The following is a 15,279-nucleotide window of genomic DNA, read 5'->3' as shown; positions in this document are numbered from 1 at the left end:
TTGTCGACTTTTTCTCGTTTTTTGCGGATTTTGGAAAATTTCCGACATTTTCGATTTCCCGATTTGAGTGGCCACCATTAAAATTTTACATGATTTACATGATTTATTTTTGTTTTACCCTTCGATAAAAAAAAAAAACATAAAAAAGACTGGCTGGCCTTAGGAAAACCTGGAGGAACAGTTTCTAATTCCATCGTTCCTCTGATGTTGCCATATCAGCACTTTGACAATCAGCTACAATTCTTAAAAGGCGTTTTCAACTCAAATCGAGTGATAAATAGCTCAATAGAAAGTGATAATTTGAACAATTCTCATAATTATCATGTTTCCTGAAAGACATATTTCATGGAAAAGTTGACAAATTGTTTTAAAACCGCTGCCTGCTCCCGTTAATCAACTGTAATAAAATGAGTTACAGTTCTTTTTAAATCTGCAATTACCAAACATTTTCAATTCCAAAATTACGAGTTTCTTGGTAAAGTGTCTTTAATAAAACTAATAATAATTCATGTTTCTGAAACCTTGTAGAGTTTTTAGAGTGTGATAGTGTTCAACAAAGTAGAAAAACAGAGAAAAACTAAAAAAAGCGACGTGCTTGCATAAAAACTTGAAATAACATTGAAATTGGTCATAATAAATAAATGATTTTTATAGAAAAACGTTACTTAATCCACCTTTAGGTGGTTGGTGCCTTCCTCACATGCATAAAGTGAATACACTACACAGCGTATAAATAACACGTATTTTTATCAAAATATCTGAGATCAGGCCTCAAAAAAAGTGTATTGAAAACACAAAAGTAATTATAACTTTTGAGGGGGTTGTCAGATCTTCAATCTTTTGGAAAGGTCTTTCAAATACCTTTCTAACAATATATAGCATGACGTGTTTTCTTACTAAAACCACCCTTTTTACAATCTTCCGAAGTTTAGCTAAAACCGTTTTTTAGCATAACTTTTGATGTACTTGTCTAATCTTCATAATATTAACTAGGGTCTTATGGGACCCCAAGGCGGATCGAATGAGACCAAAACAGTCTAAATTGGTTCAGTCCGGAGATAATCGAGTGCATATTTTTGGGTGCACGGACTCACATCCAGACACACGCACAGACATTTGTTCAGAATTTGATTCTGAGTCGATAGGTATACGTGAAGGTGGGTCTAGGAGGTCGAATAAAGAAGTTCATTTTTCGAGTGATTTTATAGCCTTTCCTCATTGAGGTGAGGAAGGCAAAAATCAAATCCAAAGTATTCATTACTATATTCTCCAATAACCATATTGTCACAAATCAATTAAATCCCAATGGCATTCGCTCTCATACCTGTGGCTGCGCAAAAGTGGGCGTAATGTTGCCGAGGCTGCTGGAGCTGCTGTTGAGGTGGTGTGACTGGGAGGACTGCTGGTGTTGCAGGTGAGGTTGCTGCGCTGACTGTGACTGCGGCGGCTGCACTCCGTGATGGCTCAGCGACGGTGAATGGGACGACTGCTGGGACGAGGAGTTGGAGGTGGCAGCCTGCAGCGACGAAGGGGACTGGGAACCCTGCTGCTGCTGCTGGGCCGGCTGTTGGAGGAGTGTCCGCTCGGAACCCGCACCCACCAGGAGATGGGACGTCGACGTCTGCAGATGGATGCCGTTGGCCTGGGGCAGGGGCTGCTGCTGCTGGCCGCCGAGGCTCTGCGTGGCGGGGCTGATGCTGCGGGTCGAGTTTTGGGCGGGTGAACTTCCGTTACCTGGGGAGGGAAAAAAGCGAGAAGAGAAAAATGTTTCAGATATTTTTTTGCTTTGCCGGGAGACTCATCATTGAGGAATGTGAACTCTGATCGTGGTGTGTTTTGATTTTGTTTTTATTTTTTTCTTTCTGGGATATAATTCACTAATAATGGGGGATGTTCCTTTTCATTCAATATTTTGCTGTATTGAACTGACACGGAAAGTCAAATATAGTAAGAATTCATACGACGCTATGAAAAATAATCCGGCAATTTTAAAATAAACAATATCAGATAGGTGGCCCCGAGATCAACCCCTCATACTAGATCCCCAAGTGTTGCTGCCAACTTGGAATTCCAAATATTTTAATCTTTTCCGTGGCAAACATTCCTCGCTCATTTCATTCATCCTTTGCGTCCAAGAACCGAAGCAGGATGCCACTGGAATGTGGGGTTGAGCTGCGTGGTCAGTCCAGCATCGGTGGCACAGCTTCTTCACGACTGCTCGCCGAGGAACGACTTGCAATTAGATGGATGTGCGTTCCATGATCGTTACGAGCGGCTTGGCCATGATCATCATCCTTGTCTTCCAGCCGTATGGAATCGTATGGGAATGCCTTCGGGCGGGGAACCCCTTTTATTATTTCGCGCAAAGACGTTATGAAAAATGCCAACGATCATAACATCGACAAATCGGAGCAATTATGTCTTCGTTGTTTCAGAGAGCTTTGGAGCCTCAGGGGAGTGGTACTGAGTGGTGCAGAGAGTGTGAGTTCTGTGAATTTTCCTGCTGACAAAGAAATTCTCGACAAAATGGTTACAGATTATAATTAGTGAGTTCAGATAAAATAATTGCTGCGATTTAAAGTGTTTGAAAAAAGAGCTTTGTAATAAATTGAATAGCTTCAAATCACATTAACATCGACAAACAAGCATGAAACAACCCAAACTTGGAAGACATGAGCTTTTTACAAGTGAGCAATTCCCGAAATCGAGTTTATATTAACAATTTTCGTGAACCTAAATTCAGAGTCTCTTAATTTTTAACAACTTCGTATGAAAAAATATGTACATCTTAAGACTGGGTTGACCAAATTGGCTGAAATTTGAGATGAAGAATCGCAAGATATATTTCGTGTGCATGACGAAAGCTGATTTAAAACAAAACACTTTTCCAAACAAAAAATATTTTAATGATTTTTCATAGAAAAAAAAAATCAGTTTTTTATTTTTATAAGGACAATATTTCAAAATCGGACTTCGAACACAGGATATATCTTGGGAGTCTTCACCCAAATTTCAACTAATTTGGTCCATCCAGTCTCGAGATATCGTGGCCCAAGCTTTAAGAAACTATCAATTTCAAACTGGTATATCTCGGAAAGGGATCGACCAAATGTTTTGAGTTGTTTTTTTTTCAACAAATAAAAATGTTTATTTTGATGCCCTGAAACAGATTCGAACAAGGGTTTCAATGTGCTCATACAAACCCTTGAAAATTTAGCCATTTTTCAAGTATGTACCCCTATGATTGTCGAAAACACATTTGAATGGTCGAAAATAGAAATTTGATTAGAATATGCATATTTTCCCAAATCAATGTTTTTTTTTTTTATAAAAATATAAATATGTGCTTTTAATATTATTTGCAATGGCCTTAACATGACTTAAATAATTTATTAACTTAACATGATTTAAGAAAATTCATTAGTTTTTTGTATCTCTAAAAAATCTGAGGCAACAATCTTAATATGAGGATGTCACAAAAATGACTTTTTGCTAGCAGTCGTGCGTGGTTCCGGTGAGCGTACTGAGTTTGAACTGTTTTTTTTAAAGAAATTTAAATACTTTTAAAATAATTCATTCCAGCTGCTTTGTTTTGCTTGGAGTATTTTTCATTCTTTCAATCGTGAACAGTTTTAAAAATTGTTTTAAGAGAGAGTTGAATTCAAAAAAATCCGTAAAATGTTGTTTTTTTTTTAATTTATTCATAATATTTATTTACAATTTATTAATGATTCAGCTTTAATTTGTAATTTTGTCCATTCATAGAAACGTGAACAATTGATGAATAAGTTTATTTTTTTTAATTCATGGATATTTATTTTTATTTGCTTTATTTATTTAATTTTGATTTAGTTTTTTAAAGTTTTTCAAATTTTTGTTCGTGAGCATTTCTATAAAAACCTTTTTAAAAAAAACTGAACTCAAACATGTACAGTACTTGTTCGCTAACTGAAAGTTGTTTAACTGGGCGCTCGATAATTAAAAAGGAGACGAACGTCTAAAAACAAAAATAAACCAAAATGAACGAGGGGTCAATGGAAGCAAAAATCATTTGTAATAAATAAATCAGGTTTTTTTTTGTTTGTTTGTTTTTGTGAAATTTCAAGTCACAATCAAAGAATACTTGAAAAATAAGCCCTTTAAGTAACTTATATTTTATTAAGTAATCATAATGCATTGGTTGACCCCTCGGCATTTTTTGTTCGGCCCAGTTAGCGAGCCAGCATTTGATAACTAGGCTACGTTCTCAGCCTAGTTACCGAACAAGTAGGGGAGAGTGGGGAGACTTGATCCCTTTTTTTGTATCGCACATAACTCTGTCAATTTCTCACAAAACTATGAACTTTTTGCATGAATTGAAAGCTTAAACATTCAACTATGTTTGGCTGATAAGGGTATTTCATCAGAAAAAATCTTCGAACCATGCCAAGCGTTTTAAAAAAATATTTTAAACCGGCATATTCAAAATGTTGGGGGTAATTTGATCCCCCTTTCAACATTTTGAAGAAATCTTAAGCAAAATGTTTCTTATTCATCCAAACTTTTAATTTTCTATAAGTTACAGCAATTTCACATTAAACCTGTACGTTTGTGTTCAAAATATAACAAGTTTAGCATGCAAAATATTTAAAAACTTAAAATTTTCTTTTTTAGACCAAAATTGAGCATTTTTACAAAAGCTGGTAATTTTTGTTTACAAAACTTTTGAAAAATGGTTCAAACTGCAATAAGTTATGTACAACTATACTAAAGGAAACTATGTACGAAAACCCAGCCCAATTATTTAATCTCGATGCTGATTCCAGTGACTGTAAAAATGCAGGGATCAAGTCTCTCTAAACGCACTTTTTTAAACAATTGATTGTAAAAATAGTATGACGATAAATTTAACGTCAAATGCGTAAGGGTTTTGGAGTTGATATGTTTATCAAACAATTCATGTATAAACAATTTTTTTTGAATAATTTTTGAGTGTTTTCTGTACTTATCAAAACAACAAAAAAGATCTATTGGAAGTTTTTTGCAGCACCTTTTAGAAAAATGTGTGTAACTCAATCTAAACATTTTTTATTTTTTTCTTTGTTTTCTGCAATGAGTTTTAGTCAATTTCGCACAACTTTCTAGAACAAAGCTAATTGTTTTACCCACATGCTGACGAGATACAGGCTTGGGATCAAGTGTCCGCGGGGATCAAGTCTCCCCACTCTCCCCTACTATATAAGAAATGGCAATTCTTTCAAAATAATTTATTCTTGATTCTGTAATATTTCAGAGATTTTTTCTGCGCTTTTAAGCATAAATATTCCTTTTAAGTTAATTCATTCTTGTTTCTTTATCAGGTAGAGTTTAAATTCGATTTTTCTGAAAATAGAAGCTGTTGTATTGCTAATTTGACAATTGAAAACAGAAACTTTATGCGTAATTTCAAAAACAAAAAAAATCTTCGACCTTTTGTCCACTTTCCACATTTGACTTATGTCCATATCCAGAGTTTTTTTTGAAAAGGACCTATAAACTATTGTCTTTCATATGTTTATAGGACCTATTAAAAAAAAACTCTAGATATGACCTTTTTCCAATCTTTGGACCTTTTGTCCAATCGACCTCTTATCTTTCCACCTTTGTCATTCGTTGCTAAAAAACAGCCCAGCAAACAATTAAAATTTCGACAAAAAACGTTGTTTTTATTATTAGAAGGCTTTTATGAAGCAACATTTGAAAAGGGCGAAGAAACAATTTGTAATCTAAAACTATTTTGACAAATACCGAGACAATAGCTAGCTTTTTAACAAAATATTTAGCAAAATAGTTTAAACTGTCAAATGTTTCGAAAATTTTCGAGCCATTCATCATTAAACTAATCTAACATTATGGATTACATTTTAAGAAGAGAGGTGAACTGAACATTTATAAACAATGTAAATCGGACCAATAGTGATCGCAATTTTGTCAGTTGATAATGGAAACAATTTGAATAAAACTTTTAAAAAGCTTTTTTTTATCTTGCAAAACGGCTGTATGTTTATTATTTACTGTCTGTTTTTTTAAGTTTAAAAATTGGAAGATAATTTATCAATTTTTAAGTCTATTATATATTGCCCTCAAATTTAGTTTTTGTGTTTAAATTGAAACTTTAAATTTCATATTAATTTTAGTTTTGATTGAGTTCCTAAACACTAATTTTAATTTTCAGATTTCAGCATAGAAATCTCAAAATTATCGCTCTCAATCCATTTCCACGAATCCAACGTTGCAGACCAACTTCCGTTTACAACCCTGCATGTGAACCTACTGTCAACATCGAAACTGATTGATTAACGCACAGCACGTGACAGCCGATTGTTGAGCACTACCCGCCGGAAACAGCCACTTTTTAACGGGCCTCTACAACCAATAGTCCAAAGAGTGGGCAAAGACACTTGAAAATTATTGACCCTTCGAGAGCCGGGAAAGTTTAGCTTTATTTCACGCTTGACCGAGTCGGATATAAATCTTTTTTTTACTGCCTTCAAGAATCGATTGATGAACTTTTTTCCGCGTACAGACAGTTTGCCTTTGTTTTACGGTGAAGACGTTAGGTACAAACACACGCACACATTAGTTACGGGCATTTTGTATGAATGAGTTTGGCACGCAACACAGTTTTGCAAAAGAAAGAAACTTCAGACGGAATCGACGGATGCGCGCGCAAAAAAAATGAGCTTTTCGCAAGTCGGGGGTTTGCAGCACTTTTGTAATGTGTGCAGCGCTTGAGTAATGGAGTCGTTTAGCATTTAAATCGGAAGTTATGTGCCTCTAAGCTGGTATTAGGCTTTGGTCACGCAATGCATTTGAGGTGCAGTGTGTACAACAATTTGATGCAGGTGAAGACAGAAGGTGGTTGGTTAAGCAGCAACATAACTGCAAGTGTGACTCATCAACGCCATTAATCGGCAGTGCTGCCAACTGTGCCATCGCGGTTGACCGATGGGCGGATCTTTTGTGTGAGAACCAACTTTCACGAGCATTGTGTGTGTGTCTGTCAGCTGCATATTTTATGTTGAATCATGCATGTTGCCTGGAGATGTACTGCACATTGACCGGACATGCCAGAGGGATGAGTCATGAAATTGAATTACTCCGAAATGGTATCTCAACATTGTTTTATTAAAGAATTGATATCTTGTGTTTTTCTAAGTTAGTTGGCTTAGATTGTAAGAATTTCTCGACATCTCTGCGATTCCAATGATTTCTGCATGTGAAAGACAAACAAAATTACAAAAAATCAATTACCCTTGTACCTGGAATAATTTCTTCGTTTTCAACAAAACCATAAAACAAATAACTCACACACATGTTTCAACTGGGTTTCCCCCCGGACCGGGTCGATCGATTTCGCACGATTTCAAGGATAACTTCTCTCACTCTTAAAAGCGGCGCAGCTACCGATGATTATACCGTCTAGTCACTGTCACTAGCCAACTTAAGCGACTGCGCATACTTAAAGACTCAGATATAAATAAAATAAATATGAAGAAAAAAAAAAGCCGGGGACCAGCTTTATGGAGCAAGTTGAACACGATCTGGTTCTGCGAATCAGACTAGATGACGATGTGGAGTGGCCGTTTTTTGAAAGCCTTACCCTGCGGCGATAGTCTCCGAGTGTGTGGTCATGGCCAGGTGACCGAGACTCCCGCAGCCGACATCAGGTGCCTTTCAAATTTGTAGATTTTTTATTTGTTTGCATTTCTAAGGCTTGCCTGCAGAGCACCTCGCCACGGTGATAAACTAATTGATCCAATTAATTAGGTGGTTTGCCTAGCGCTGTGCGCTGCGAAGGGTGTGTCGCGCGGGCTTGGGCTTGAACTAAACAAAGTTGTATAGCTGACCTGCCCAGGTGATGGGAGGTCTAACCTGGTGGGGTGTGATTTGAGTTTTGATTATGACATATGGACGTTTTTGGAGAAACAAATTAGATTAAGATTAACGTGGTGTGTAGTGAAAAGTTGGAAACACACCCTTTCCTATATGTGAACGTTTATGGTTCAGCTGAGTTATTGCACTGGGCTTAAAATTTGCTAGAAAAAACTAATTCAGGTTGCAAAGTTGGAACGATGTTTTGGATCGCAAAAATTACAGATTTGATCAAATTAAGTTCTGCAAAGTTCTAGAATCATCTAGACATCCTAACAAATCACTGAAAAGAAGAATCATCTTGATTGGTTGACCATTGAGTTGAAGTTACCGTTCCTACTTTTTTGGAGCCTTGGGCGTTCGAATGTTAATATCAATATAGGCAAAATCAGATGTCTCAATACTCCTATAATTCATCAAATTTTGTACTTATTTCAAAAACAAAAAAAAAACGTTCAGGAATGTAAGTTTGAGCAATTTTTGGTTTGCTCTTTCACATTTATAGAGTTTTTTTTTAGAAAATACTGAAATGTTTACATATTTCGCTTTTATTGATACCCATATGGGTAATTCTCTACCAACTCACACGAAATCGGGAAAAGTTGCCCCGATCCCTCTTCGATTTGCGTGAAACTTTGTCCTAAGGGGTAACTTTTGTCCCTGATCACGAATCCGAGGTCCGTTTTTTGATATCTCGTGACGGAGGGGCGGTACGACCCCTTCCATTTTTGAACATGCGAAAAAAGAGGTGTTTTTCAATAATTTGCAGCCTGAAACGGTGATGAGATAGAAATTTTGTGTCAAAGGGACTTTTATGTAAAATTAGACGCCCGATTTGATGGCGTACTCAGAATTCCGAAAAAACCTATTTTTCATCGAAAAAAACACTAAAAAAGTTTTAAAAATTCTCGGATTTTCCGTTACTCGACTGTAAAAAATTTTGGAACATGTCATTTTATGGGAAATTTAATGTACTTTTCAAATCTACATTGCCCAGAAGGGTAATTTTTTCATTTAGAACAAAAATTTTCATTTTAAAATTTCGTGTTTTTTCTAACTTTGCAGGGTTATTTTTTAGAGTGTAATAATGTTCTACAAAGTTGTAGAACAGACAATTACAAAAATGTTGATATATAGACATAAGGGGTTTGCTTATAAACATCACGAGTTATCGCGATTTTACGAAAAAAAGTTTTGAAAAAGTTACTTTTTGCGTTTCTCTTAGTTTCGTCGTCCGTGTCTGTCGCGGGTGACCATGAACGGCCATGATCAGCGACGACCAACTTTTTCAAAACTTTTTTTTCGTAAAATCGCGATAACTCGTGATGTTTATGAGCAAACCCCTTATGTCTATATATCATTTTTTTTGTAATTGTCTGCTCTATAACTTTGTAGAACATTGTTACACTCTAAAAAATAACCCTGCAAAGTTAGAAAAAACACGAAATTTTAAAATGAATTTTTTTTTTCTAAATGAAAAAATGACCCTTCTGGGTCAATGTAGATTCAAAAAGTACATTAAATTTCCCATAAAATGACATGTTCCAAAATTTTTTACAGTCAAGTTACGGAAAATGGGAGAATTTTTAAAACTTTTTTAGTGTTTTTTTCGATGAAAAATACGTTTTTTTCGGAATTCTGAGTACGCCATCAAATCGGGCGTCTAATTTTACATAAAAGTCCCTTTGACACCAAATTTCTATCTCATCACCGTTTCAGGCTGCAAATTATTGAAAAACACCTCTTTTTTCGCATGTTCAAAAATGGAAGGGGTCGTACCGCCCCTCCGTCACGAGATATCAAAAAACGGACCTCGGATTCGTGATCAGGGACAAAAGTTACCCCTTAGGACAAAGTTTCACGCAAATCGAAGAGGGGTCGGGGCAACTTTTCCCGATTTCGTGTGAGTTGGTAGAGAATTACCCTTACATATTTCGCTTTGTTTGATACCCATATACCCATATTTTAAAAATTTGGATATTTTCGAAAAATACGGTAATTTGTGAAAATTTTAGTATATTCGAAAAAATACTTTCACAAATTGAAAAAGCATATGACATCTCAATTCGTTTGACACCCATACTGCAAATTTAGAAAATTTTAGTACCTATTTTCGAAACAATACGGTATTTTGTGAAAATTTTATTATTTTCCAAAAAAACTCAAATAAATTGAAAAATCAAACAAAATTCCGCTTCGTTTGATACCGAGAATGCAAATTTAGAAAATTTGAATATTTTCGAGAAAAAAAAACGATATTTTGTGATTTTTTTTTGTTTTTTTCCAAAAAAACTCTTATAAAGTGAAAAATAAAGCAAAATTTAGCTTCATTTGATACCCATATTGCAAATTTTTAAAATTTGAGTATATTCGAAAAAATAGGGTATTTTGTGAAAATTTTACTATTTTTCAAAAATTCTTTAATAAATGAAAAAACACATCCCAAATTTATTTTGAATTATACCCACATTGAAAATTATGAAAATTTGAGTATTTGTGAAAATTTGAGTATTTTTCAAAATAATTTAATAAAATGAAAAAAAATACAACAAATCGCTTCATTTGATTCCCATATTGCAAATTATGAAAATTTGAGTATTTTCGAAAACATACTGTATTTTGTGAACAATTTTGTGTACATATTTATACTTTGAAACTTACTACATTTTCAAAAAATATATTTTTGGTGAAAGCATTGAAGCTTGACCATTTCTGGAAATATGAGAATTAGAAACACTCCTAAAAAATTGCTTCATATTAAAGATTGCACCAATGGATGCCGAAATAAAAAGACAATCGCACAATAAAAATGCGGTTTGGTAATTTTCTAAGTTACAATATCTTTGTAAATATGCGACTATTTCTCAATGTTCAATAATTTTTGATTTCAAAATTTATTTGACGTTTAAAAATTAAAATTAATACTTTTTTTCTTTTGTCCCAGTTTTCCAGATTTCTTTTTTTTCGAAAATTTACCAACACTGACAAATGAATTTTGACCAATTTGTGCCATATCTTAAAAGATGGTATTTTTTGAATTCTAAAACATGTTTCTAATATTTTTGTGTTAGATGTCGGATTAAATACAATTTTGACGAAGACACCAAATCAGTCAGAAAATCCGTTTTCAAGATACTGTTATTGTTGTTAATTCATTTATTTTTGGCAGCTTTAACCTTCTTGGTCACTCGCTGAACCCCATTTCAAGATACAGATTTTTGAATATTTGAGAAGCCTTTGGATATGGACAAAAATAGCAAAAGAAAACACAACACTACAACAAAAATTAAACATGGTAGGTGTTTTAGAAAAATATTTTTAAATCAAATAATTGAAAATGACTATAAACTTATAAACGAATAAAATTCATTTGTAATTAATCCATATCAAAACTAGAAACAATAAACATAAACCACAATAAAACAGTAATATTTTTTTGTGTTCTTGTTATGACCCCAAAAATGCTCTGAATTGATTTGAAGATTTTAAAAGTAAGAAAATAAGAAAATGGAAAACAAGAAAACAAATGAACAGTTCTCTAGGATTTCGGTCATTCGATTTTTTTTGTATTTTTTAATCCGACTGAAACTTTTTTGGTGCCTTCGGTATGCCCAAAGAAGCCATTTTGCATCCTTAGTTTTTGCATATAATTTTTCATACAAATTTGGCAGCTGTCCATACAAAAATGATGTATGAAAATTCAAAAATCTGTATCTTTCTTTGAAGGAATATTTTGATCGATTTGGTGTCTTCGGCAAAGTTGTAGGTATGGATACGGACTACACTGGAAAAAAATGATACACGGTTAAAAAAATTTGGTGATTTTTTTATTTAACTTTTTATCACTAAAACTTGATTTGCAAAAAACACTTTTTTTAATTTTTTTTTGTTTTTTGATATGCTTTAGAGGACATAAAATGCCAACTTTTCAGAAATTTCCAGGTTGTGCAAAAAATCATTGACCGAGTTATGACTTTTTTAATCAATACTAATTTTTTCAAAAAATCTAAATTTTGGTCGCAAAAATTTTTTAATTTCATTTTTCGATGTAAAATCAAATTAGCAATCAAAAAAGTACTTTAGTGAAATTTTAATAAAGTGCACCGTTTTCAAGTTAAATCCATTTTTAGGTGAATTTTTTGAAAATAGTCGAAGTTTTTCATTTTTTTTAAATTAGTGCACATGTTTGTCCACTTTTGAAAAAATATTTTTGAAAAGCTGAGAAAATTCTCTATATTTTGCTTCTTCGGACTTTGTTGATACGACCCTTAGTTGCTGAGATATTGCCATGCAAAGGTTTAAAAACAAGAAAATTGATGTTTTCTAAGTCTCACCCAAACAACACACCATTTTCTAATGTCGATATCTCAGCAACTAATGGTCCGATTTTCAATGTTAATATATGAAACATTTGTGAAATTTTCCGATCTTTTCGAAAACAATATTTTCAAAATTAACAAATCAAGACTAACATTTTAAAAGGGCGTAATATTGAATGTTTGGCCCTTTTGAAATGTTAGTCTTGATTTGAAAATTTTGAAAATATTGTTTTCGAAAAGATCGGAAAATTTCACAAATGTTTCATATTTTAACATTGAAAATCGTCAACCATTAGTTGCTGAGATATCGACATTGAAAAATGATGGGCTATTTGGGTGAGACTTAGAAAACATAAATTTTCCTGTTTTTAAACCTTTGCATTGCAATATCTCAGCAACTAAAAACTCGACAAAACCATAGCGCTATAAAACCACAATCATAACCTAATTTTGGATCCGACGAGCCTCCCTTAGCGAAAGCATAATTCCATGACCTTGGTCACCAAACATGTAAATTTACGATTTTCAGCATAATCGCAGGCCAGCCGAAGCCCCGATTTATTTTTGGTTATGTACACCAACGCTGGTTGCTGTGGTGGGTAATTTCCAAAACAAAACCAGAATATCAATACGTGCGTACACACAACGTGGTTTTTGTCTTCGTTGACCCTCAGCAAACCTCCGACTTCGGCGCTCGCCGTACATAAATTAGGCTCAGCCCCCAAAATCATGACCACCACCACCAAATTTGATCGCAATCATTGATTTCTGATCCGCGCGATTGTGTTTACTTCGGGTTGAGTTATACCGACGACCAGTCGGTTTGACATTTCCACCGAATCAAGTCCGAACTCACTCCACCGCACGGTACGACCTCTGCCAAAGGTTGAGCTTCTATTGAAACGGATCTGGTGGTGAGAAATCGGTAATTGGAAATGGCTCTGCGTCGCACTCGATGATTTGAAGATCACTCCGTCGGTCTGAACAACCAAGTCGTCACAGAAACAAAAGATCTTCGGCGCGGCGGAAAGTTTGGAGGTCGCTCAAGTGTGTTTGACTGCGGTTGTACGCGAGGTACTTGGAGTTCTCAAGTGCTTACACATTGTATTGTCCAGATCCATAACAAATCCGCTGCGCGGCTTTGTTTTAGGGCCGATCTGTTGGTTCGGCTTGGCACTTGAGTGGCCAATACACAAAGCGCCGAGTGGTTCCCGGTTGACTTTGAATTCGTCTTGTCCGGCGGAGGTCACGAAGGTTCACCTGGTCGGCATAAATTATCTCACGCCCAAACTGGTAATTTGAATTAATAATCATGATGCAGGGGGATCCTGTGGGGAACCTTCCTTTTTGAGAGGTTTTTTCGTTGCCACCTGGAGCAGAACGAAGCGAGAATTTGTTCCAGCACTCCCAGACACTCCCTAAAACCTTTGTCCAATTTCACACCCGTAAAAAACGAGTTCCCTTAACTGACATCATATATCATTAAAGTTGGGACCGGCGCGACGTACTTTAAATCAACACCCGCGCGCGGTTGACTGCTGACCTCTAGTTGACGTTTGATGATCAGTCCAGTGATGCCAGTTATTATTATTTTGGTTAGAAAAAAATTCAATAATGTTATGTTTACTTAAATAAGATTGTTTTTATTTGTAATTCAAGAAATACTTATTATTAAATTTCATATTAAAATAAATAAAATCTAGAAATTAAAACAACAAATCTGGCAACCCAATCTCAAACTTCCCCATGGAAGTGACCACACTGCAAGCAATTAGGAAGGAATGCTTGTTGATGTAAAACGCACAAACACACACTCGTAAAAATTCTTTCCTTTGTTTCCCAGACATCCGTCATATTCGCGCCCGCGATTGTCGTCGTCGGCGGATGACCAAGTCGCGACGGGATGAGCCCCCAGAACAAGTGTGTGGGAATCGCGGGTCAAGTGGAACGGATGAGGTTTAGGGAGAGGCAGGTTATGAATATGAATGACCTCTAGTGGGAAATCTAACAAAAAGGGTTGTCAGTTTTAGGTGCATTTTTGTTTAAAATATTTGCTTAGGGTGTGAAATAAAAAGGGTTTTATGATAATCGTAAATAACATGCCTATTACTTAAACAGTCTGGAATAGACTAATATCATTATTTAAATATAAACATGTCAACTTTTTTAAAGTATGCTATTTATTTTTTTATTTTTCAATAGTTTGTCATTTGAAAAAATATTTAAATAAAGCAAAAAAAAAAATAAATAAAATTTGCAACATGCTACAAACATTTAAAAAACAAGAAGACACACAAAACAAATTTTTTTTCATATTTATTACTACATCACATTGAACAGCATCACCTCAACCAATCCACCTTACTAGCTGTCAAACTGGAAACGCCCCAGTAGTTGATTTATGCTGAAATTGAAGGAAGGTCGCGCACCGCCTTCGAAAATTGGTTTTATTGGTTGGGCGTTAAATGCATTTTTCTTACTAGTGGATAGCCTTTATTGAAGGTGGTTCAATTAAAATTGCGTAATACAGACCTAAATATTTTTTTATGATAAAGAATTGAATTATTTTACGAGCATCAACAACTTAAAAGTTATTCAAACATCAACAACTCTTCAAACAGAAAATTTTGCTAAACTGTGAGATGATCAAGCTTATCAGAATAGAATAAACTAGAAAACATCAACCACCACCTTTGCAACCGGTTTTCTCCCCAGAAGCCACCATGAAAACCCACCTGCCAGCACACCCCTATCGAAAGTGCCAAATCGGCTAATTTAAGCTCCATTCGTCTAGGGCGTCTGCTTAATAGCCACCTTTTACGAGGGCAGGTCCTCCAATCTTCCGATCCGAATCTAGAACAAACTGCCAGCACCATGAGAAATCAATTTGATGAAAACCCGCATATAAACAAAGGCTATCAAAATTGAAAAGTAGAGAAGGCAAAAACAACACACGGACACAAAGATGAAGTCATTTGATGACCGGAAACGGTTATTATCTTCGAATCGCGTCTAACTTAATCACATGCTTTGAATGACGAGGTTAGTTTTCTACGGGAAAGAAAGA

At 35.0% G+C, this 15,279-nt stretch overlaps 1 protein-coding gene across 7 annotated transcripts in view; it reads right to left on the bottom strand.

Annotated features, from left to right (window-relative positions):
• The window catches only part of LOC120413569 (tyrosine-protein kinase Btk29A), a 210,904-nt gene that overhangs the window by 28,101 nt on the left and 167,524 nt on the right, over positions 1-15,279 (bottom strand). For all 7 annotated transcript variants that reach the window (XM_039574448.2, XM_039574450.2, XM_039574449.2 and 4 more), the window contains one exon: positions 1,325-1,734. In XM_039574448.2, the coding sequence (XP_039430382.1) occupies positions 1,325-1,734 (410 nt within the window). The remainder of the gene's footprint in view (positions 1-1,324; positions 1,735-15,279) is intronic.

This window comes from Culex pipiens, chromosome 2 (genome assembly GCF_016801865.2).
Source record: "Culex pipiens pallens isolate TS chromosome 2, TS_CPP_V2, whole genome shotgun sequence".
NCBI classification, from domain to species: Eukaryota; Metazoa; Arthropoda; class Insecta; order Diptera; family Culicidae; genus Culex; species Culex pipiens.
This window is presented reverse-complemented; position numbering and strand designations above follow the sequence as displayed.